Source organism: Nematolebias whitei, chromosome 9 (assembly GCF_014905685.2).
Source record: "Nematolebias whitei isolate Nwh7 chromosome 9, NemWhi1, whole genome shotgun sequence".
Classification (NCBI taxonomy): Eukaryota; Metazoa; Chordata; class Actinopteri; order Cyprinodontiformes; family Rivulidae; genus Nematolebias; species Nematolebias whitei.
Window position 1 is genome coordinate 20,143,571 of NC_056506.1, and position 25,219 is coordinate 20,168,789.

A 25,219-nucleotide genomic window follows, 5' to 3' on the forward strand; every position below is an offset into this window, starting at 1 on the left:
GAGAGAGAAAAGGCTCTAGAACAGGAGAGGCTGGAAAAAGAACGAATAGAGAGAGAAAAGGCTCTTGAACAGGAGAGAGAACGAATCAGGAGAGAAAAAGCTTTAGAACAAGAGAGGCTGGAAAAGAAAAGAATTGAGAGAGAAAAGGCCCTAGAACAAGCAAGGCTGGAAAAAGAACGAATCAAGAGAGAAAAGGCCCTAGAACAAGAGAGGCTGGAAAAAGAACGAATCGAGAGAGAAAAGACGCTAGAACAGGAGAGGCTGGAAAAGGTGAGGATTGAGAGGGAGAAAGCACTGGAACAAGAGAGAAAAGACAGGGAAAGACGAGAGAGGGGCAAAATGGAGAAGTTAGAGAGGGAGGCAACTTTGGAACGAGAAAAGATGGAGAAAGAAAAAGCTGAGAAGGAGAAAAAAGAACAGATGGAAAGAGAAAAGACTCTCGAGCAGGAGAAACGTGATAAAGCCAAGACATTGGAGAAGGAAAGAAAGGAGAAGGAGAGAACGTTAGAGCTAGAAAAAGGAAGCGCTCTTGAACAACAAAGACTGGAGAAGAAGAAAGCAAAGCAGAAAGAAGAAGAACGAGAAAGGGCCCTGGAGGAGGATAAAGAGAAGTCAAATATAGCTGAAAAGAACAAGGGGGTTCTCCCCCTATCCAAATGTGGACGTGAAGTCCCTCCCCAGCCAACCCCTTCTCCACTTTCCAAAAAAACAACTCACAAATCCTCAACAGAGCCAGGACAGGAACATGTCTATGATCCAGTGTCCCAGACTAAAGTCCACACAGCAGAGTCTGATAAAATCCCTCTGTCTCCTCACTCGTCATTTAAGAAGTTCAGGTTTTTTAGGGACTCCCCCATACATCCCAAGTCCTCCACTTCGTTGGTTATTAAGCGACCTCGTACTTTCTCTGATAGCCCCCAGTCCCAGACCTCACATGTCACTTCACCTACCTGTGTTGGGGAGCGAGGATCCTCTACTAAGCAGGAAGAGCCACAGATTGGAACAAACCAGGAAGTTGGTGCTGCGACAGTAAGACCTACAGAGGCCCAGTCTAAGAAAATCACTGAAACATTAGCTCAGGACCAGAGTCCTACAGAAGAAAGAGCAAAAGGCTTTGTTTTGGAGAACAATCAGAAGGCCTCACCCCAGATGGAAGCATCCTTCAAGGAGTTCATCAAAAGTTCAAAAGAACTGGAAGAAAGCAAGGAGTCTCCAGGCCCAGTAGATGGTTCAGAACAGAGGGAACAAGATTCAAAAAAGCCAGAGAAACTAGCACGACAAAGGTCATCGTCGAATGAGTCATCGTCTTCAGAATCAGATTCTGGGTCTTCATCATCTCAATCGTCTGGATCATCCACATCTTCTCAAGATAAAACCTCTTCCTCCTCCAGAGGTAGAGAGGTAAGCAAAGTAATTTAGACTTTTTCTCCTTGTGCAACAGAAAATGTGTGCAGTAGGGGTGCACCGATAAATCGGCCGGCCAATTTATCGGCCCCGGTTTCCTTAATTTTGGAAAATTGGCCGATACTTGCATGAGAAACCGATTTTACCGATTTTTTTTCTTCTTAGTTTTAACAACAATTGTTGAAACAATTTATATTTCAGAGCACTACCTCATGACCAGTTAAAACAAGTTTGTATTGTTTCTAGGATATTGTTCAAGGGTATGTTTTTCAATAAAATAATATTGGAAAATTGAAGGTGCATTGTGACCTTACAACATCTGACAGTGTCGCTTATAAAACAAAATCTGAATCGGCCAAAATTGGAATGTCAAGACCTTTTAGAAATCGGTGATAGGTGATCGGCCAGAAAACTGCAATCGGTGCACCCCTAGTGTGCAGCTTTTTGTATTTGCACGCAGTTTGGTGACTGTATCTCAAGCATGTTGGTCATCGTTTTGGCTTACCGTAATTATTGGGCGTTAGAACGCACCTGTCTCTAAGCTGCACTTATTGGATATAAGATAAATCATAATTTTGTACATACACGTAAATGAGCCGCTCCAGTTATTGAGCTGCAGGCATCCACCGTTCGTCAGGATCTGTGCCCCCAACTTGCTCTGGGTGTGTGCAGCTTTCTTCTTGTAGTACAAGAATCAGCCAGTAAATGGTGTTTCACAGAATGTAGCTTGCTTTCAACACGCTCAGACTGCAAGATCGTCATCAGTATCCATGAAGCTTCGCTGTCTGACCCATGGTTACAACCATTATACTTTCAAAATGAACACAATAACTAACTAAGCATAATCACTGGACAGAACAGTGTCAAACACCCACGTAACTGAAATTATTTTAAAATTATTTACTGGTAAATATTACCAAGAAGTCTTATTGAGGTCATGTGACCGGAAGTCAAATAGTACCGGTAGAACGCGATAAATATTCATTAAATTAGTACCATGATTTTTATTGTTAAACACTTTTGGTAACGGCTGCTGTTTTTAAATGTACTTTCTAAATAAATTTGACGTGATTTCTGCTCAGCTGAGCCCGCAAGAGGAGGAGAGGAGGGGGAAGAGCCCTCCCATTCGTTGTCTCTGCTCCATGTTCGGATGTGAGCTTAAATGAGATACCGGTATTTAAACACATATTTACTATACACAGAAAGATGTCACACAGAGAGAATTTTAAACCTTTTATTAAAATATGTACCAGATTAGACTGTTTTAAAAATAAATTTTGATAATTTCTGCTCAGCGGAGCCACGTGACCCAGAGGGGAACAGACAGTAAATGTATTTTTCTGAAAATTACCTTTAACACAGGTGAAATTTTAAAAAGTACCGTAGTCGACCAAAAGGCACTCATCTCTATGTTCTTCCTCCTGTGCACCAAAGTCCTCTTCTTCAGTGTCAGAATTGAAGAGGCTCAGAAAAACATCAAATCGATCGCTTTTCACTTGAAAGCTGCATCATAAGAAATTCTTCGTGCGTTTTCCATTATCACTGCAGATGAACAGGTCTGTGCATGAGGCGCAAAATACAGTAACGATCTAAAGAAATTAATGCACGTCTGTCTTTGGGGATGTGTCCTCGTAATTCAAAAACCGTACCTCATTGGTGATTAAGGTTAGACTTCTGGTCACATGATGACAGAGTGGGTGGCGTTATGGGTAGGTAAATTGAAACCCTGAGCAAGAGGTTTGGTACATGTGATTACCTGAGGTATTCACTGTGTGTTGCCCGCCCTCAAGAGGGGTGGGTTTTGGGCAGCTATACAGCACCCAGCTCTGTCAAAGGAGAATGTTATTCAGCGGCTGGAAGCCGCTTCATATAATCCCTGTTGTCTAAAGTGTGAGAAAAAAGTAGTGGCTTCTACACCAGCAGTTAAGGTAATGTTTTTTTTCTGACGAGGACTGCTGTGATTTACAGAGTCCAGATACATTTTTTAGACCGAGTACAAGTACTTCAGTTTGGGTACTTGCCAGTACTGAGTAGTTAATGAGTTGGCACTTAAACAGTACACAACTTCCATCCATCCATCCATTTTCTTCCGCTTATCCAGGGTCGGGTCGCGGGGGTAGCAGCCTAAGTAGGGAGGCCCAGACTTCCCTCTCCCCAGCCACTTGGGCCAGCTCTTCCGGGGGAATCCCGAGGCGTTCCCAGGCCAGCCGAGAAACATAGTCCCTCCAGCGTGTCCTGGGTCTTCCTCTGGGCCTCCTTCCGGTGGGACGTGTCCGGAACACCTCACCAGGGAGGCGTCCAGAAGGCATCCTAAACAGATGCCCAAGCCACCTCAACTGGCTCCTCTCGACGTGGAGAAGCAGCGGCTCTACTCCGAGTCCCTCCCGGATGATCGAGCTTCTCACCCTGTCTCTAAGGGAGAGCCCAGACACCCTGCGGAGAAAACTCATTTCGGCCGCTTGTATCCGAGATCTCATTCTTTCGGTCACAACCCGAAGCTCGTGACCATAGATGAGGGTGGGAACGTAGATCGATCGGTAAATTGAGAGCTTCGCCTTTTGACTCAGCTCTCACTTCACCACGACAGACCTGTACAGCGCCCGCTTCACTGCAGACGCTGCACCTATCCGCCTATCGATCTCACGCTCCATTTTTCCCTCATTCGTGAACAAGACCCCAAGATACTTGAACTCCTCCACTTGGGGCAGGACCTCCTCCCTGACCCGGAGAGGGCACTCTACCCTTTTCCGGCTCAAGACCGTGGCCTCGGATTTGGAGGAACTGATCTTCATCCCGGCCGCATCGCATTCGGCTGCGAACTGCTCCAGCGAAAGCTGTAGATCACGATCTGATGAAGCCAATAAGACCACATCATCTGCAAAAAGCAGAGACGCAATCCTAAGGCCACCAAAACGGATCCCCTCAACACCTTGGCTGCGCCTAGAAATTCTGTCCATAAAAGTTATGAACAGAATCGGTGACAAAGGGCAACCTTGGCGGAGTCCAACTCTCACCGGGAACAAGCCCGACTTACTGCCGGCGATGCGGACCAGGCTCTGACACCGGTCATACAAGGACCTAACAGCCCGTATCAAAGGGCCCGGTACCCCATACTCCCAGAGTACCCCCCACAGGGCCCCCCACAGGGCCCCCCGAGGGACGCGGTCGAACGCCTTCTCCAAGTCCAAAAAGCACATGTAGACTGGTTGGGCAAACTCCCATGCACCCTCCAGGACCCTGCTGAGAGTGTAGAGCTGGTCCAGTGTTCCACGGCCAGGACGAAAACCGCACTGTTCCTCCTGAATCCGAGGTTCGACTATCCGACGGACCCTCCTCTCCAGAACCCCCGAATAGACCTTACCAGGGAGGCTTAAGAGCGTGATTCCCCTGTAGTTGGAACACACTCTACGGTCCCCCTTTTGAATAGGGGGACCACCACCCCGGTCTGCCAATCCAGGGGAACTTCCCACGATGTCCACGCAATATTGCAGAGTCGCGTAAGCCAACACAACCCTACAACATCCAGAGCCTTAAGGAACTCGGCGGATCTCATCCACCCCTGGGGCCCTGCCACCGAGGAGCTTTTTAACCACCTCGGTGACCTCAGCACCAGAGATTGGAGGGCCCGACCCAGAGTCCCCAGGCTCCGCTTCCTCAGTGGAAGACGTGCCGGTGGGATTGAGGAGGTCTTCAAAGTATTCCGCCCACCGACCCACAACATCCCGAGTTGAGGTCAGCAGCACACCACTCCCACTATAAACAGTGTTGGTGGCGTACCGCTTTCCCCCCCTGAGACGCCGGATGGTGGACCAGAATCGTCTCGAAGCCGTGCGGAAGTCGTTCTCCATGGCCTCTCCGAACTCCTCCCATGCCCGAGTTTTTGCCTCAGCAACCACCCGAACCACATGTCGCTTGGACTGCCGGTACCCATCAGCTGCTTCCGGGGTCCCACAGGCCAAAAAGGCCCGATAGGACTCCTTCTTCAGCCTGACAGCATCCCTCACCGACGGTGTCCACCATCGGGTTCGAGGGTTGCCGCCGCGACAGGCACCGACAACCTTGCGGCCGCAGCTCTGGTAAGCCGCCTCGACAATAGAGGCACGAAACATGGTCCACTCAGACTCAATGTCCCCCACCTCCCTCTGAACATGTTCAAAGTTCTCCCGGAGGTGGGAGTTGAAACTCTGTCTCACAGGAGACTCTGCCAGACGTTCCCAGCAAACCCTCACAATACGTTTGGGTCTGCCAGGTCTGACCGGCATCCTCCCCCACCATCGGAGCCAACTCACCACCAGGTAGTGATCAGTTGACAGCTCCGCCCCTCTCTTCACCCGAGTGTCCAAGACATGTGGCCGCAGATCAGATGAGACGATGACAAAGTCGATCATCGAACTGCGGCCTAGGGTGTCCTGGTGCCAAGAGCACATATGGACACCCTTATGCTTGAACAAGGTGTTCGTTATTGACAATCCATGATGAGCACAGAAGTCCAACAACAAACAGAACACCACTCTGGTTCAGATCAGGGGGGCCGTTCCTCCCAACCACACCCCTCCAGGTCTCATTGTCATTGCCCACATGAGCATTGAAGTCCCTCAGCAGAACAAGGGAAGAAGAAGGTGCCCAGAAGGTGCACTTTCCAGTACCCCCTCCAATGACTCCAGAAAGGGTGGATAATCTGAACTGCCGTTTGGTGCATAGGCACAAACGACAGTCAGAACTTGTCCCCCCACACGTAGGCGGAGGGAGGCCACCCTCTCATTCACCGGGGTGAACCCCAATACACAGGCACCAAGTTGGGGGGCAATAAGTACGCCCACGCCTGCTCGGCACCTCTCACCAGGGGCAACTCCAGAGTGGAAGAGTGTCCAGCCCCTCTCAGTACACAACTTTAGTAACATTTTTTGGGAACACAGAAAACGGTCTTCTGTTTATCTTAAAATATCTCTAAACTCATTTTGTAATTTTTGTCCTCAATAACTCGCAAAGTGGAAGAGGAAATTATTTCACCTAGCCAAAAACAAAAAAAAGTTTATTACAAAGTATTGGGGTACAAAGTACAAAATATTGGGGTGTTTTTGTGAGTGCAAGTACAAGAACTTGAGGCTGGTATCTGGCCTGATGCCAGTATCTGGACATCTCTAGCTATGATGCTTCTTTTATTCATAAAACTAGAAAACTAGCTTGTTTCATGATGATCTCCTTTCCTTCTAATATAAATACTCTTAAAAAGCAGTAGGCTTTTATACATTTTTCCTGAATTGTAGTAATAAAAATCAAGCCTTCATATATTTTTGGTTGAATGCACTTCTCGCTGTTTTCCTTCTTTAAGAAGGAGAAATGTAAAGGAGAATCCTCAACACTGCACATGGAAACGGCTGAGGCTGTAAAGGACAAAGAGACGCCTGTAGAGAGGAATAACACTGCTGATAAAGACATTCACACTATGGTCAGTTACTAAAAACTCCTCCATCTTTAGTTGTCTAAATATCATGAAGGTGAACTGTTTTTGAATCCCACTGAAACAACAGCTTTTATTTCCCATGTTTCAGTTCTTGAAACTGTTGATTTTAATTTTTTCCACAGATTTGTTTTGATCATGTGTTGTCTTTTTGGAGTAGCATCAAACTCATTAAATGTCTTTCAATAGAGTATCAAATATATTGTGGCTAATTTGTTATGCAGCATCGTTTCTTTCACTTTAAGTGTGCAATTTGCTCTTTTTTGTATTTGGCAGAAATTGGTCGCAGAGGGACCTTCCAGAGTAGATTTGAGCAAGAAGAGAAAGCGCAGCGAGCGAGAGGAGGAACAGGAGAAACAAAGGTCTTGTTTTTTAAATGCATCCTGGTCTATGTCTTGTCTTTTTCACATAATGGTCACGTTATATCTGTGCGAAAGAGACATTTCTGTTAGGCTGCTAATTCACACAGAACAGAAAGAACGCTGTGTCAGTGTGTCTGCGTACAAATAATAAGCTGCCACCGCACTATCAATTAAAACTAATTGACTTCTTATCCTGATGCATGCTCAGTAATCCAGGTAGAAAAATAAAAAAAAGTTCAATCTGGTCCTCTGAACAACAAAATTAAAGAGGCTGAAGCAGAACAGCTCAGAATCAAAGTTTCATCCTGCCTCAGCAATGCCAAACCACCACCTTCCAACATCAGTAGAGAGGAGAGGGACGCACTCACCACTCTTAGCAAGGACAAAAACATCATCTTTCTCCCAGCAGACAAAGGAAGGTGCACAGTGATTTTGAACCAGAAAGACTATCATGAGAAAGTTATGACACTCCTTAGTGACGTAAACACTTATGAACCTCTGAAAAGAGATCCAGGAAGTGGTTACAAGAAGAAGTTAATAGATTGCCTGAAAAATTTGGAGCAGGACAAGGCTATTGACCGCTTTCTGTACCACAGACTGTACCCAGGGGAGGCCACACCTAGTCTGTATGGTTTACCTAAAATCCACAAACAAGGTGTACCTTTAAGACCTATTGTTAGCATGATTAACTCTGTCACTTACAATGCTTCCAAATATCTGGCGTCTGTACTCATCCCTTTAGTTGGCAGCTCAGAACACCACATACAGAACACCATGGACTTTGTGGATAAGGTGAGGGATGTCATCATGGAGACTGATGAAACAATGGTCTCTTTTGATGTCACATCACTCTTTACGTGCATTCCTGTTGATGATGCAGTAGAGGTGGTCAGTTTAAGATTAAAATCAGACACCACTCTGAGCAGCAGGACCACGCTTTCCACAGAACAACTGTGTCAACTCTTGAAACTGTGCCTGCAGTCAACCTACTTCACATATGGGGAGCAATATTATAGGCAGAAACATGGGTGTGCTATGGGGTCTCCAGTTTCTCCTATTGTTGCCAACCTGTACATGGAGGAGGTAGAAAAGAGAGCCTTGACGTCCTTTTCAGGGACACCACCAAGTCATTGGTTCAGGTATGTTGACGACACCTGAGTTAAAATTAAATCTCAGGAAGTCCAACATTTTACTGACCACATCAACTCTGTGGATAAATACATCAAGTTCACATGAGAAGATAAAAAAATGGCAAGTTGGCTTTCTTGGACTGTGAGGTCTCAGTCTCTGATAGAGGACATTTGCAAACCGAGGTGTACCGCAAACCCACCCACACAGACCAGTATTTGCAGTTTGACTCCCATCACCCTTTGGAGCACAAGTTAGGAGTCATCAGGACTCTGTACCACAGAGCAGACAGCGTCCCCACTAGCTCAGGAGCCAGGCAGAAGGAGAAATCCCACACAAGACAGGCTCTAGAGCAATGTGGATATCCTAACTGGGCCTTCCTGAAAGCAGAGAAGAAACCCAAACAGGACTCCAGTCAGCCATCAGATGAAAAGGAGGAACCCAGACCAGTGGTCATTCCGTATGTTGAGGGAGTATCAGAGAAACTGAGATGTTTATTTTCTAAACATAACGTCCCAGTGGCTTTTAAACCCCAAAATACATTACGGCAAAGACTGGTTCATCCCAAAGATCCAGTCCCCCGGCACAAACAGAGTAATGTTGTGTATGCTGTTCAGTGTCAGGAGGCTGATCAGTCTTACATCGGGGAAACTAAACAGCCACTGGCCAAAAGGATGGCCCAGCACAGAAGATCAACATCATCAGGCCAGGATTCTGCGGTCTACACTCATCTCCAGGCCAGCGGTCACTCTTTCAGGGATGAAGATGTTCACATCCTGGACAGAGAGGAACGATGGTTTGAGAGAGGAGTAAAGGAGGCCATCTTTGTGAAAATAAATCATCCATCATTAAACAGGGGTGGAGGCCTCCGGGTTCAACTGTCCCCCTCTTACAATGCTGTGATTGCTAGTATCACTCAGCCCTCTGTGAATAGTAAACAGCCATCAGTGTGCTAATGATCCATTGTTATGCTGATGGTCCTTCTTGAGCATGTGATCAGCTGGTTTTGGTTGTCAGCAGCAAAACTGGTTGATCCACTCTGAGAAGGTGCTATTTAAGAGACTGAGCTGAATACAGCACCTCAGACTGAGGAAGTCCCTCGGATGAGAGACAAAACGTTTCTACATTTTCTTGTTGTTTTGCTTTGTTTTGTTTTTGTTTTTTTGAATGTCCAGAGGACCAGATTGAACTTTTTTGGATAATTGACTTCTTGTTAATCATACACACCGATTTGACTGTTCAGGAGAGAATCAACATATTCCTCACATTTTAACCCTCTCTACACAAGGCTAACACTCAGTGAAGGTCTCACCTTGAACAGGCAATGGTAAATGTGTGATTTACTTGCACAGGTGAGTGAAGACGTCTATTGGTCAGCCCAGTTAACGGTCTGTGTGACACATGATGTTCTTTTCTACACACAGCTTAATTAGCACCACTCATATGAAGAATGAGACATTTTGTCTTTCATGCTATAATTTCACAATATGACACCAAGAACAATCACCTCGTCAATCTTACGTTGATGACACATGAACCAGCACTCACATGCGTCAGCAGCAAACAGACAGCAGAGCTGTTCACGTTTCATGTGTACTCACCAGCTAGGCTTTGATTACTTCACATCCTGACTCTGGGATGTACCGTAATTGTCGGGCTTTAGAACGCACCTGTCTCTAAGCCGCACTTATTAAATATAAGATAAAATATAATATTGTACATAAATAAGACGCTTCGATTATTTAGCCGCAAGCATCCACCGTATGGGCGGGATCTGTACCCCCAGTCTGCTCTGGCTGTGTGCGCAAGTAGGTATCTCTGCAGACAAATTCGGAAGGCGTATCTGGAAGGCCACATCTGATTGGACGAAAGAAAAATGGGCGTATCCGGGGCCACATCTGATTTGACTTTAGTAAAATGGGCGTGTCTGGAGGGCCACATCTGATTGGACAGTAGTAAAATGGGTGTGTCTGGAGGGCCACATCTGATTGGACGGGGAAAAAAAAAGGCTGAACGAAAAAAATCCATTTGTGTTAACCACAGGCATATTATGTCTATGGTGTTAACCGGTTCGACATTAGCGGCGTCTCGGTTCGACATTAGCGGCGTCTCCATAACTTCTCTTTCCGCCTCTTTTAACACAGAACTTCCAGTTACATTTCAAAATAAGAGCAACATAAATGGTAGTGGGAAGGGCTAAATGTTTGTTTTTTAATACCTAGCCATTAAATTAAAAAACAATCTGTTTTGGTTTTTGAATAATTTGAAAATAGTTACAATCGATTCATAAATTAAGAAAAATAAAGTAGCCAAGATAATAATTATGTGTAAAACTTTTTTAACAAATAAAAAAACTGAAAAGTGGTCACTGGTGCCCATGTCCAGCTATCACTGTGCAAGAGGCGGGGGACAGCCGGGACAGGTCCATCACAAGGACACATAGAGACAAATGAGACAAACAACCATTCACACTCTCACTCACACCTAGAGACAATTCAGAGTTACCAATCAGTGTAACATGCATGTTTTTTGTCTGTGGGAGGAAACTGGAGTACCCAGAGAAAACCCACGCATGCACGGAGAGAACATGCAAACTCTGTACAAAAAGGTCCCCGGCCGGGATTTTATACAAGGCGACCTGCTCGCTGAGAGGTGGCAGCTCTACCAACTGCACCACCGTGCTGCCCAAGTAAATCCAGAGTTATGATAAATAATCCACGCCACATCTTTTTCTGAAAATCATCGTCATATCTGAAGTGTGTTAGAGTGAGAGGCTGCAGCAAAGACGGGCAGTCACAGGGCCCCATCACCTTCCGCTTTCACCCCCCCCCCCCCCCCGAATAGATAAACAACCTCCCCCCTCCTTTCTGACAGAGGCTCGAAGTTATTTGTCAAGTGCCAAAAAATCTACATGAAGAAGAAAAGAAAAAAACGGAAGTTGAATGGAGTTCAGCGAGATAAAGTCACAGCGAGAGTGAGTCATGAGGTTTGAGAGATTTGTGATATTTAGAGTGTTTGGGTTTATAGTTAGGGTGTAGGTTAGTGTCTTTAGACATCTTTAATGTGTGAGAGTCAAAACGAGACAATTTTTGAAAGTGAGGAGGACGGAGCTGCAGACCCAGAAGAGGACGGAATCGCCGAGTCAGAACCTCCCAGACAGAAGAGAAGACCATGAAGGAGAAAAACATTGAGTCAGACAGTGAGGGCTTTGTTGATGAAGAGGGTGATCATGATTTGTTTTAGCTGAGGAAGAGTAGACTGAGCCCCACTAGGAGGTCTGACTGCACAGGGGGTGTGGTCCAGAACCCCTCTGACTGGACCAACAGAACCAAGCATGTTGACCCAGAGGACAGATTAATGGAGGAAAATACACTTCTTTTTTTATTACAGTATAATAAATATTTTGTTAATAAAAAACAAACTAGTGTAGAGTTTTTAAACAAAAAACCCTTGAAACCTTACAATAAAATAATAATTTAAATTAGATATTTTTTATTTCAGGCTGAAACAGCTCTAACAGACTGATTAGTTTTTTTGTGGTAAAACTATTTAAAACTAGTATTTTGACGTAGTTAAGTAAGGTGGTTGATGTTCCTCATGAGGAACACGAATGGTCATAAAGTTAAAGGGTTAAAACTCTTATTTAAATGTTCACAATATGATGTGTTTGATGTGGATCAGATTTCATGATCTTGTCTGTGGTTACTGAAAACTAAGTGAAGTTCCTGAGCTGCATACTTTCAGCTGGGACTGCTGCAAGATAAAGAATAAAGATAAATTCATTGAGAAATAATTCTTTATTAAATTATTGAAAATGTAGGTTATCTCGCTCTACAAAAAATTGATTGACAGCTGCTGATTATGATTCATAACTCTTTTCATATCTGTGACGCTGGTGAGACATTTCCATCAGTGATCAGAGTTTAAACAGTCTGCCTTCAACATTTTCACAGCACAGAACATCTCCATGTGTTGATGTTGGAAATGACTCCAGCTCCCACTCTAACAGCTGAATGTCACAAAAGACAAAAAGAAGAAGAAGAAAGTGTTTCAGGCAACACATCTACACATTAGATTTGTTTAAAACAAAAAGACGAGTGGTTCTGAACCAAGTGGGCACGTAACATCAGCTACTTTTAAAAAAGAATGACAGAGAATAAGTTATATTTTACACTAGAACTAAATTTAGCCGATGCTTAGTTTAAATTTCTTCTCTTTTCATCTCTTAAAAGATGTTAGCTGACATTAATTAAGAACATAATAGTTTTTTTTCTTGGTAAAACATCTTTGTTGGAATAATTTCATCAGTAGATTATCAAGACGCTTTATTGGCGAGTTTCCTGTACTGTGTAAATGTTTTTGTCTTGTACCTGCTCTGGTCACATTATCGTAAAATGCTGATGTTTACTCATAACAAAAATCTGAACTTTCCAGTGCCTTATGCACACAGAGGCCTTGTTTTATGATCCTAGAAAACTAAATGATTTGCAGTAATCAATAAACAAATAATTATTTTTTAAATTCAGTAGATTAAATTCTTATTCACCCAATATTATGTATAGTATTTGTTTTTTTCGTAGAAGCATTTTACAGATAATCTTTCCTACATTACCCAGTCGAGTCATCTGGGCAGTTTCTTTTTTTATAGAAACGTTTCGCCCTCTATCCGGAGGGCTTCATCAGTCAGATGTTGCCTTGAACCATTTTGGCTGTGGCTGCCTGCCTGGGAGGAGTCGATGAGGGACAGGACGGTCCCAAGAAACCAGCTTAGCTCCAGCAAACTGGTTGGTCCACTTAAGGAGTTTACTGCTTGGTGGGGAAACAGTTTACTGGAACTCTTCTGACTGATGAAGCCCTCCGGATAGAGGGCGAAACGTCTGGATGACTGAGCATGAACTTTGTTTCCTACATGACATCTTTTTCAGCGTGCTACGAAGGTATTATTGCCCCACTCTTACAAGGTTAGCGCCGCCCTTCGTATCACTTTGAGAGATGGAAATAGTTTTACTGTCGGGAAATTATAAGTCTCGAGTTGGAACATTATAAGGTTGATAGTTATAGAAAACATTTTACATCTTTTAGTGGAACTGTTAAAAATAAATCATGGAAACTTTGTTTTGAACTTGCATTTTAATATTTCTGTTCTGTAAAAACTACTAATGGGATCAGTAACGGTGAATTAAAGTTAAACCCAACATTTTATTAACCATTACCATTAACCGTAGAGATCACTGATCTGTTTTTCAAGGGAGGCGTGGGCCTGAACATACATGTTTCTTTGGACTGGGAGGAAACCCACAAACACTACAAGAACATTTAGACCTCCACACAGAAAGACCCCAGGTCCATACTGGGGATTGAGCCCAGGACCTTCTTGCTCTGAGGCAACAATATAACCACTGAGCCATCATGCTGCCCACACTCTCATCCATAAATACTAAGGTAGATGAGTTTAAACAGATGAGTTTTCAATCAGGCCACCTTCAAGCCTGTTTTAATGAATTTAGTTTTAATTCACAGTAACATGGCTGCTCTGTTTCAGTGCATGTAGTGGCTCAGTTTAAAGTCAGGCGAGAAGTTTTTGATGCGTTAATTAAAGATCAAATCGAAGCAGAGCCGTGTTCGGTGAGAACAAGATGGAGGGAAAACATCGCTGTGGGAGCTTTAGGAGTTTTCAGCAGCTTCTGGAGCTTGAATCTTTTAAATGATTTATTTTTTATTGCAGTTGAGGTTAAATCATGCGTTAAAGCAGCACAGTATTTCTGTAACATTCCTGGTTTAGATTTCGGTTGCACACATTCTTTTTAAATGTGCTTGTTTTTATTAATAGTTAATGTTTTGTTTGCTTATACGAAGCTGTTGTTTGTTTAATCACAAACGTATGTGAAGTCCGATTGTTGACGCGTATCCTCAGTAATAATGATTAACTTTTCTTTTCCTAATCTCGTTTTCTTCTTGTGTGTTTTTTACAAAATGCAGGCAAGTGACGGACGCTGTCGTGACTGATCCACAAAAGCTTTCGGGAACGAGCGAGGAGGTAAGACTCCTGATGAATCTTAGCCGTCTAATGTTAGAACATTATCAGACATTTTCAGGTGAGATGTTTTATTCATTCTGAGATGTTCACATGGGTTTTATCATTCTGTTTACATTATATCTGTACTCCTTTATTCTTTCTATTTCAATGTGTGGTTGATCTTTGAGCCCGGGTGTTCGTGCAGTTCAATGTGTTTCTGATGTGGCTCTTGGTGCCATGTGCAGCAACAGCACATGTATTTTCTCACTCGGCCTGGTTTGATCATTTCTACTCATTGCTTTGTTGTGAAGGTGCTCATGCTCTTATCGGTGCCTGCACACACCTGCACCTGTTCCACTGACCCCCAGACCTCAAACTGACCACAGCTAAGTCCTCAGGGCTGCACCACAGAGGAGTCCACCTGACAGCAAAGGCTGCCAGAGCTATGTATGGGATCAGAACATTTAAAGGGGGTCAGCGTTAGCCACCTCTACACTCTGTTGTTATGCCTCTCTGATGTTTTAAATCCGTTTTGAGAACACGAGCAAAGAAGTCTGTTCCCGTCAAGTTAAACGCTTGTGTTTTTGACCTTTACCAGAAGAACCACTGTGGACATTGGATCGTTACCTGGAAGTGCTTTTAAAAGATGTTTGGATTTTGGAAACGCCATGAATTTGTTTTCTTGGAAACATTTTTGTATAATCTTCTTACAGGCAGTGCACAATTCTTTTATCTCGCACTGAAGAAGGACTTGGTTTCTTCTCAAACTAAACATCTCAGCCAACATTTAGAGTTCAGTGTTTCTCCAAGGAGAGTACCCAGCAATGCCCCAAACTTTTGTTGTTGGTGAGCTTGCCGCCTCTTTAAGAAGACTGGCACTGACAGAGTGGTCTTATCCAAACGTCTTGGCCATCAGTGATCCTGTACGTGCTGCCGTGATCGGATCGGATCCAACTCAGTGGTTCCAGGAAAGGAGGAGATTTTGCTCTATATTATATTTTTGTTAGTTTTTTTAGTTAATTTGAAAACTTCTTGACAGTCTTCCAAGAGAGAGTTTTCTGATTACTGTAGTTTTATACAAATATTTGACATTTTTACTTCAACTCAGTTGATGTAGTTGACGTATTTAGGCTTAAAAAAAGAAAACAGTTTTGTTCCCAAGCAATTAATGTGTTGATTTTTATGAGTATCAAAAGTTGATGACCTTTGGTGTCGTCAATTACAAGAAGTTTGTCCTTCGTTCTCGGTTCCTTCAGCCTGACCTTCATCACCGGTGTCCACCCTCAGTCTTTGTCGCTCACCTGTCCCATGTCTGCTGGGTTGTGTTTGTTTTTTCTCTTTCAGGTATCAAAAGTTTTCTCGGCTCGCAAGATCTCCCTTGGCAGTGAGTACACCTCTAGTTTTAATTATTGATTCATTTTTTAGAATTATTTAATAATTTCTGAATGTTTCTAAATCATTCTCATTGAGATTCGTTTTTCTTCCATGTGTTTTTCAGCACGCAACTCGTTCCTCAGTTTTTGTGTGTTTTCAACAATTCATGAATCTAAACGTTCATCTCATTCAGGACATTTCTGCTCAGACTTTTAGAAATATTTAGCTCCTTCAGCCATGTTTTTCTCTACTCTCCACATCCTTCAGACCCTTTGAGCTGTTTACGACATGTTACTGCTCATTTCAGCTGTTGTTCTGGTTCAGCTTTTTTCAGCCTCTTAGCACTAATTTCAGCTTCCTTCAGCTACTTCCAGCTGATCTTCTGCTCCTTTCAGCTACTTTCTGATAATTTTAAAAAAATTTCAGATTTTTCAGATAATTTTTGGTATTCTTTCCTGCTAATTTTAGCCTCTTCTTTTTATTTTTTGCTAATTTCTGCCCCCCCTCTCCATCCTTTTTTTGTTTTTTTTTTTTTCTATTTTTTCTTTCTTTTTTTTTTTTTTTTTTTTTTTTTTCCCCCCCCCCCCCTTTTTTTTTAACAATGCTCTTTTCAGTCTATTAATTTCAGCTTTTCTTTTTTTTTTTCAACTTCTTTCTGCTCATTTAACCTGCTTTCTGATTTTTCAGATACTTTTTTGGTATTCTTTCCTGCCAATTTTAGCCTCTTTTTTAAATTTTTTTATTTCTGTCTTGTTGTTTTTATGTTCTTTTCAGTCTCTTTCTGCTCATTTCAGCTTTTCTATTTTTTTAGCTACTTTTTTTGCTAATTTCAGCCATTTTTCTGCTAATTTCATTCTTTTATTTTATGTTATTGTGCTAACTTCTACATTTTTAATATACAGCCTTTGTCTATTTCAGCTTATTCTGCTACATTTCTGCTCTATTCAGCTTATTCTACATATTTCAGCTGTTTTTCTGCTGCTTTCAGCAGTAAATGTCAGCTGTCCGCTTACATTAACTGTTTAGAGATGAAACCTTTTCAGCTGGTTTCAGCTTCTTCAGCAGCTTTCAGCTAAACTCATTCAGCAATAAGCGTTCACGCCATATTTTCACAGGAACTTACATTTTCTGATTGAAGCTTTTCTGATTGGAGCTGTGTTTTATCCATCTCAATAAATCAAACGTTGCAATAATCACACAGTTTATGAAGCATAACTACATAATAAACATAAATATTCTAATGTCTGCAGATTTTATCACCTTTCATACATTTAATTCAGTGGTTCAAAGCTTTCATGCCACACCAGTCTTTAAAGGAAGAAGGACCCCGCACACACACACTCTCCCCTGTCAGCTCAACAAAGTGATTCAGGTTTAAAATATAAATAAGTTTAGACTCTCCTATCAACCTCTGAGGTGCAGTCACCTTTTCAGAGCCGCAACAATCAAAGTTTAATCTGTGCACAGAAACCCAGCAAACATAAATATAAAGGAGTATAAATTATAACTAATAAAAGCTGCATTGACTGTTTCTCTTCTGTCTTCACTAAGAACAGCTGTGATTTAAAACGTCATGACATTAGTTCTGCTTGGAACTTTTGGGCCCCAAAATAAAAATAAAATAAAATGGGAGTGGCCGCACCATCTCTGCAGAGTCTTAGCCCACAGTTTGAGAACCACTGAACTGTTCCTGTGATGTTACAACTACTGATCCTTTAATGTGACGTTGCAGGCAGTAAATCATCCCCGGGCAGCGGAGAGGGTGACCAGGAGTCTGTGCCCGTTGCCGGTCGTAAGAGAAGATGGGGCTCCAGCACAGCTGTCACTGCCAAGAAACCCTCCATCAGCATCACCACAGATTCACTGAAGGTACGGGCAGCAGGTGGAGGAACATCTGTGGTCGTTGGTAACGCATGCAGGAGCTTGACTCCTGGGAAATAATAACTAGTACAAGAAGGAAAAAAGCATTTCATCAGCTGATTTGAGAAAGTGGTTGATCTACAAGATGTACATGATCCATAGCAGCACTTTGACAATTTTTAGACGCCCGTTGAAGGTGGGACGTTTTATGGTTATTCTATGTCTGAAAACTTTCCCTTGTCCTGCCAATAACTTGTGAGCCGCTAAAGATAATTTAATGAAACTTGATACATATTTGTACCATCACTAGACTCACTGTTGTCTGCTCTTTCTATGTTGTTATAGATTACTGTATAATAGTTTGTCGACGAGTGTATATTGTGTCGTATGATGTATTCTTGTTTCTCGTGCTTCTTCCATCATCAGCACTAAACAGTGGAGACGTAACGTTCTTGTGTGTTTCTTCGTTCTACTCTCAGTCTCTGATTCCTGACATCAAGCCGGCTCTAGGTCAGGAGGCAGTAATGGACCTTCATCCTGAGGAAGCTGCCCTATCTGGAGCTGAGGATGAAGAGCAGGAATGTTCAGACCAGAACCTTCAGATCCGACGCACTGTCACACAGGTGACTTTGCAGCCCATAGAATGTTTTCAACGTGGAGTCTGAAGGTTTCTTTTCTCAGTTGATGACATCTTGATGCACTTCATGTGTCTTCAGGTGATCCATGCTGAGGAGAACGGACAGCAAGAGGCAAAGAGGAGCAGGTGTGAGGAGTTTGAGGAGGAGGATTCACACTTAGAGCAAGAAAGTATAAAGGTCCATGAAGAGCAGATGGACACTTCTGTCCCTGGAGCTTTGGAAACCCAGTCACCAACTCCAACTAGCCAAGATGTTGAAATTAGCACTGGTATTAAATTCACCACAGTCACACTCTTCTATTAAAACTCTGCTGAAATCTATTCATGATACTTTTAATAATTTTAGTGCACATTTTATGTTCTTTTTATTGTAATACAAGTGTAGCAGAATGTAATAAAGCACTATGTTGACTGTTCTTATTGTAGTAACGCTCAGCGAACCCCTCATCCGTCGCTCCATCAGCCAACAGAAAACAGGTGTTTACATCACCGTTGATGACCCTGTTCGTACGAGCCGGCAGCCTTCACCGCCTCGAGGCAAAGCCTCCAGCATCGTTCACGTCTGCAACCTGGTGAGGGAACAAGTCTTTGTCGTGGCACTGATTTGTTACTGTACCAACATTCACTGCCTGCAGTTGTGCACCAAAGATGGAAACTTTTCTGTATCTCTGTCTTTGTGGAGTTTATACCTCAAATTGTCACAGTCACTTTGCAATGAAAGTGCAGTTCTTTTGGTGACATTTTATATATTGTATATATTGCAGCAGTTTCAGCTTTAGCTGTGGGATCAATTGTTCCATATTTGACTGCAGAAGGCAGAGTAGTTCATGATCCACTCGGTCACTGCAAGGTCCTGAGAACTTTATCTGCGAGCTCAGATCATCTCTCCATTATCTAGTTGAAGCTGTTGTTGCCATTGTTTTCACCAAATGTGGCAGTTTATTAGGGCCACACCTCTCCACTACAGTCTCGTGTTAATTGTTCCAATAGTGTTTTTTTATTTTTGGTCCCCTGCCATGGAGCGAAGAGGGGCAATTGAAAATACCCCCCCCCCCCCCCCCCTCAAATCTGTCCATCCATGACATTGCAAGCATGATAACTTGAATAAGAAACGAGGTGCCGACTTCCATTTTGGTGTATCGCAGCATCTTGGAGTAAGAAAGAATGCTTTTGAAAACTGGACTGCCATGCCAAAATCCAAGATGGCTGCCGCCATTCATGTATAGTAGTCCCTCGTTTATCACGGGGGGTTCCGTGCCCTGCCCCCCCGCAATAAGTGAAAAAACGCAAAGTAGGAATAGTAGTACAAGTAGTAAGTAGTACTTTATTTTAGTATATATACAGACCCTTTCCAAAAAATTAGAACATCATGGAAAAGTTGTTTAACTTCCATAAGTCCATTCAAAAAGTTCATCTTTAATAGATGATAGATTCAGGGCCCACAATTTAAACCATTTCAATTATTTATTTGTTTATTTTTACGTAATTTGGACTTCCAGCTCATGAAACCCACGAAAACAGGATTTCAAAAAATTAGAATACCGTGGAGAAATCAAATCCTCGCACTGTAAACTGAACCGAACACCCCATCTGTGCAGCTCTGCCACTTCCAGACGGGGAGCGGAGATTGTAACAGCTCAGAGATAACGGCGTGCAATACAAACGTAGTGCTCCGCTAGGGAGGTTACTTGCCTCAAGTCACGTAACCTAGAGGAAACACTGTTCCCTGTTCAGTTCCAGTCGAGAAAAACACTCATAAACTACAAATATTCACTACTATTCAGAGACGAGGGACATCTGGTCTCCAGAAGCTGACTTATATACAGCAGTGTTTACCCTACAGTTATACAAGTGGAACACCCCCCCCCCCCCCCCCCAGACCTTCTATAGACAGGTGTGTGTTTCCAAATCAAGTCCAATCAACTGAATTTACCACAGGTGGACTCCATATATGTAGTAGAAACATCTCAAGATGATCAGTGGAAACAGGATGCACCTGAGCTCAATTTGGAGTTTCATGGCAAAGGCTGTGAATACTTACATAATTGTGATTTCTTAGTTTTCTACTTTTATTAAATTTTGCAAAAATCTCAGACAATCTTTCTTCACATTGTCATAATGGGGTATTGTGTGTCAAGAGATTAATTGAGTAGAGATTAATTTAACACACTTTGAAGTAAGGCTGTAACTAAACAAAATGTGGAAAAAGTGAAGCGCTGTGAATACTTTCTGGATGCACTCTATACTTCTTTGATAGAAAATGCCCCTTTATAAAACAGAGTGTCCGCGGGGTCTTGAAAGTTATTAAAAGTTGATAAATCAAATTTGGGAAAATTAAGGGTCTTGAAAAGTATTAAAAAGTCTTGAAAGCGATTTGATGAGGTATTATTTTTTTTGCTGTTATTCTAGCTTTAAATAATTTGACAGCAAAAAGTATGTATGACTAATATTTGTTTTCCTCACCGCGGAGGATTCGGAAACTGCTTCGCACAAATTTAGAGTGTCAGGTTACAACAGCCTTAACGGCTAGGCCTATCTTGTGCGCATGCGCGGCTGCTTTGAGTCTGTGTGTTCGAGTAAGTTGCCGCGAGACCGTGAGAACAATGGGTAAATGCAAGTTTTCGGACTCCTGGTTGGAGATGCCTGATTTTCAAGAATGGCTGAGGCCTGTCGCCGAGAATAACCGCGAGGCTTATTGTACATTTTGTAAAAAAAAAGATGAGTGTAGCCTCGATGGGCATAAACGCCTTGAAGTCCCATATGACTGGAGCTAGCCACAAAAGTGCAGCTAGCCGCAAAACGCAGATGTCTATCAGCAGTTTCTGTGCTCCACCAGCGACAGCGCTTCCAGCTAACCGTGTGCCTGAACCAACCAAAGCTCCCTTGACACTGTCTTCTGCCTCTCCGTCTGCCGACATCATGGTGACCATGGGCAGCACACCAACACTGCGTGCAGAGGTGATCTGGTGTCTCCACACTGCGGTGAATCACCATTCTCTAAATTCCAACGAAGGCATATCGGACATTTTTAAATCAATGTTTCCAGATTCGGATATAGCCAGAACATTCACTTGTGGCAAGGACAAAACGGGTTACATCTTGCGATTCGGGCTTGCACATTTTTTTAAGCAGGAGCTCGTTGACAGTATTAACAAAGCTGGCCCATTTGTGTTGATGTTTGACGAGTCTCTGAACCAGTCAACTAAAAAGAAACAGCTCGATGTGCACATTCGTTTTTGGAATGAAGACTGCGTTCAATCCAGGTATCTGGGCTCTCAATTCCTGGGACATGGAACAGCGGAGGACTTGTTGCATCACATCAAAGTAAGTGAATCTTTTTGTTTACTACTATTTAATCTTTTCTTTGTGTATGTTGATATTAAATAAAGCATATTACAGTACATTTTTATATATGAAAAGTACTCAAATAGAATATTCCTTTAAATCAATGAAGAATTGTGTGTGTGTGTGTGTATGATATTTACATACATAACTTGATTTGAACACCTGTGTGTCTAAAAATTAAATATCAAATCCATACTGTTGTCACAGGAATGTGTTGCCAAACTCTCCCATGGACAGGCCACAGTGGAGCGTGGATTCTCAGTTAACAAGAAGGTCGAAACCTGCAACATACACGAAGAGACGATGGAGGCTCTGAGGTTGATCTGCGACAAGGTCAGTGTCTGTGGGGGTGTTCTGCAGGTACCTCTGACCAAGGAGCTGCTGGCTTCTGTTGCCTCTGCAAGGTCAAAGTACAGGATTTACCTGGAACAGCAACGAAAGAAGAAAGAAACTTCCACACAGAGCCTTAAGAGGAAAGCAGCTGGAGCTGAGTTAGAAGAGCTGAAAAAAAAGAGAAAACTTCTACAAGAGGTGTGCGATTCTCTGCAAAAAGATGCAGATCAGTTGGCAGAGCAGGCAGAGGGAAAGTCAGGTTCTTTAATGGCCCAACTGATCACCAAGTCCAATGTCTTGAGAAGGAGACGTAAAGAAAAACTCAGTGAGCTGGTGCAAACTGAAGAGTTGCTGGAATGCAAAGCAACTGCACTGAGGCACATGTAATGATTACTGTGTTTATTTCTTATTCGCCATTGTTCAACCAAGTTACTTTAAAATAACTACGAGTCTTGTTGTAACCTAAGCTATATTTTCTTAAACCTAGTCGTGGTTCAGTTTCTTCTTTTGAAGTTTTTTCTATCCACTGTATCTCAGTTCTGTTGTAGGTTTGAGATTCACGGATTTAATTGAAAACAACAGCAGTTTTGTAAATCAAAGATTTGTTGCTTAATAAAACAAAGTGACGATAAGGTCTTGAATTTATTTTGGAAGGTCTTGAAAAAGTCTTGAAAAGGTATTGAAATTAACTTCATTATTCCTGCATATACCCTGTAAAACTTCAGTGTTGCGTTAGAAACATCTTTGTTTGATCAGTCCATGTTAGTATCTGAGATTTATTGGTTTCAGGGTCTGATCATACTACAAAGATCTCGAGTGTATTTTTCTTAACTCACCCACCTCAGAGAAGCTAAAATGTCAAAATGTTTTCTCCTTTTATTCCTTTCTGTCAGTCAGCCACATATTGCTGGCTGTATGATGAATACTGAGTATGATTAAATATTTTGTCAAAATTATGTTTTTAAAACTGCTAACAAGTGCTATGTAACGTTTTGTTTAGGTGAGGCCGTTCACTCTCGGCCAGTTGAAGGAGCTGCTCAGCAGAACTGGCAGTCTGGTGGAGGATGGCTTCTGGATCGATAAAATCAAGTCCCATTGTTACGTCACCGTGAGTTCTTACAGATGCTCAGTTTTTAATGGCTGCAGCTCAGAGCTTCGCAGCTTTTTGACCACAGCAAGTTCTCCATTGGTTTGTGCGCAGTACTCGTGTATGGAGGAGGCGGTGGCGACGCGAGTAGCTCTTCATGGAGTCAAATGGCCTCAGAGCAACCCTAAAGTCCTTCGAGTGGACTTCTGTGAGCAGGATGAGGTGAGACCTCACTACGTGGTTTTTATTGACCTCCTAGGCCCCATGATGCCTTGCGCAAATTACGTGTGCGACTTCTGATGCGGACAGAAACCGGTGTTTGTTTATGTGTGAACAGTACGAGCTAATGTAGTTTCTCCACGCATTGTGGATTAAATTTAAACATGTAGGAACACCACCTGTCAAGAGTTCAAACAGGACAATATAATCATACTGCTGCCTGCTACAAGGGATGGAGGACGAGCTGAAGAAGTGGCTGCCAATTGAGCTACTTATACTAGCATATTTAGGTACTTCACTGACTCGATTATTCTGACGGTGAATCGATGAACAACCTGAGAAGCTCTGAGGTGTGTTAGTATCTACACCGTAATAAGGCCGGTGGTGTTTTATTAAAAGAGGTGGGACACAATCTTATTGACCTTAAACAACACAGAGCCCAACCAAAGCCTTAAAGTCCTCCATCACTGAGCTTGGGTTAATTGCAGAGAAAATCACATTACTGAAGATGAACAAATACGATAATGTTGTGTCCTCCATACACTTGAAATCATACCTGATATTCTCGTCACACTGTTTTCAATCCTTCTGAGGATCCAACGTCTCTTCTCCAGTGGTTTATTGTAGTCCAGACACAAAGTAAGATGCAGGTTTTCCTCCATCGACCGTTTATCAACAAAGTAAACTGAGCTCACAGACAGAGTTTGGGTGGTCTCTTCTAGTTCACATTTTTCAGCCACATTCTTCTTAATTCCTCATCTGTAGGTAGGAAATGGAAACTATAGCTCTTTTCACAAGAACACTTTTTTGCTTTGGGTCCGTGTTCAAAACTCTGTTGTTGTAGCCACTGATTTAGTTTGGTCTGGTTGTTCTGCAGCTGTGAACACAACAGGTACCTGAACTCAGCACGGCTGTTTGAGTAAACCTAATGGTTGTTAAATAAATGTGAACAAAACAAAAACAGTTTTCTCTGCTAAACTGAATGTAAATTACTTTCAAATAAACCACGGTCTGTGCGCCGCTACCAAAGTTAACCAATGCTTACTGGTACTTCCTGTCTGACAGGAAGTTGTACCCAGAATCATTTATACAGTAGAGCCTCCAGGAAGAAGGTGGCTACGCCTGTTGAAAGGCGGAGGTGTTATGGTTTAGTCTCTGTAATTTTTTTGTCTCATCCATAACTTCTGATCTGCTCAAGATAATGTATTGAAACTTTGTACACGTATGCTTCATCACTACACAGAGTGTCAAGTACACTTTTCATTACTGCAGCTCCAGGGTCAAGGTCACAAATCAAGGTTAAAGTTGAAACAAGGTCTTTGCTTCTCCGGGTCATTGCTGTATAATAGTTTGTCGATGGCCATTACTCTTGTTTATTTATTCATGCATTCCTTGGCCGTCGGTTGGATAACCAGTGTCTGTTTTGTAGTTGGATTTCCACAAAGGCTTGATCATAGCGGACAAACCCGGAGGAGAAGAAATGGGCCCCGCCTCGGGACATGTGCGAACATTAGGTCTGCCCCCTCTGATGCCCGAGAGATACCTGTGGAGCGAGCGCGAGCGAGAGATGGAGCGCAGAGAGCGGGCCCGAGAGGAGCGGGAGTGGGATCGGGACAAGATCAGAGAGTTCAGGAAACCTGGGGAGGAGAAGGACGGGGGCCCTCGGAGGTCGCGCTCCAGAGAGAGACGGCGTAAGGAGAGAGGGAAGAGCAAGGAGAAGAAGACAGAAAAGAAAGGTAAGAAACCTGGGAGTAGATAATGTTGAGTAAGTTTACTGATACTCCTTTGATAAATATCCTGTTTGTTTGTTTTTTCTGGGTAAACAGCTGAAGACCCCCCAGCCAAATTGCTTGATGACTTGTTCTGCAAAACTAAAGCAACTCCTTGCATTTACTGGCTTCCCCTCACAGAGGAGCAGGTGAGACCCAAACGTCTTCATGCTGTTTGAAATTGTCACGTGAAGGTTTTATTCAAGCCTCCTCCTCTCCTCTTT

General features: G+C 42.9%; 1 protein-coding gene across 5 annotated transcripts in view; it reads left to right on the top strand.

The window, feature by feature from the left end:
* Positions 1-25,219, top strand: part of acin1a (apoptotic chromatin condensation inducer 1a) — a 34,178-nt gene that overhangs the window by 7,849 nt on the left and 1,110 nt on the right. For 2 of the 5 annotated variants that reach the window (XM_037682107.1, XM_037682109.1), the window contains 13 exons: positions 30-1,401; positions 6,737-6,853; positions 7,142-7,227; positions 14,335-14,392; positions 15,716-15,755; positions 17,478-17,614; positions 18,085-18,228; positions 18,322-18,511; positions 18,669-18,814; positions 22,921-23,028; positions 23,122-23,229; positions 24,656-24,962; positions 25,053-25,144. In XM_037682107.1, coding sequence (XP_037538035.1) covers positions 30-1,401; positions 6,737-6,853; positions 7,142-7,227; positions 14,335-14,392; positions 15,716-15,755; positions 17,478-17,614; positions 18,085-18,228; positions 18,322-18,511; positions 18,669-18,814; positions 22,921-23,028; positions 23,122-23,229; positions 24,656-24,962; positions 25,053-25,144 — 2,905 coding nt within the window. Of the gene's footprint in view, positions 1-12; positions 1,402-6,736; positions 6,854-7,141; positions 7,228-14,334; positions 14,393-15,715; positions 15,756-17,477; positions 17,615-18,084; positions 18,229-18,321; positions 18,512-18,668; positions 18,815-22,920; positions 23,029-23,121; positions 23,230-24,655; positions 24,963-25,052; positions 25,145-25,219 lie in introns of all 5 variants that reach the window. The other 3 variants (XM_037682110.1, XM_037682111.1, XM_037682108.1) reach the window with 3 other exon arrangements.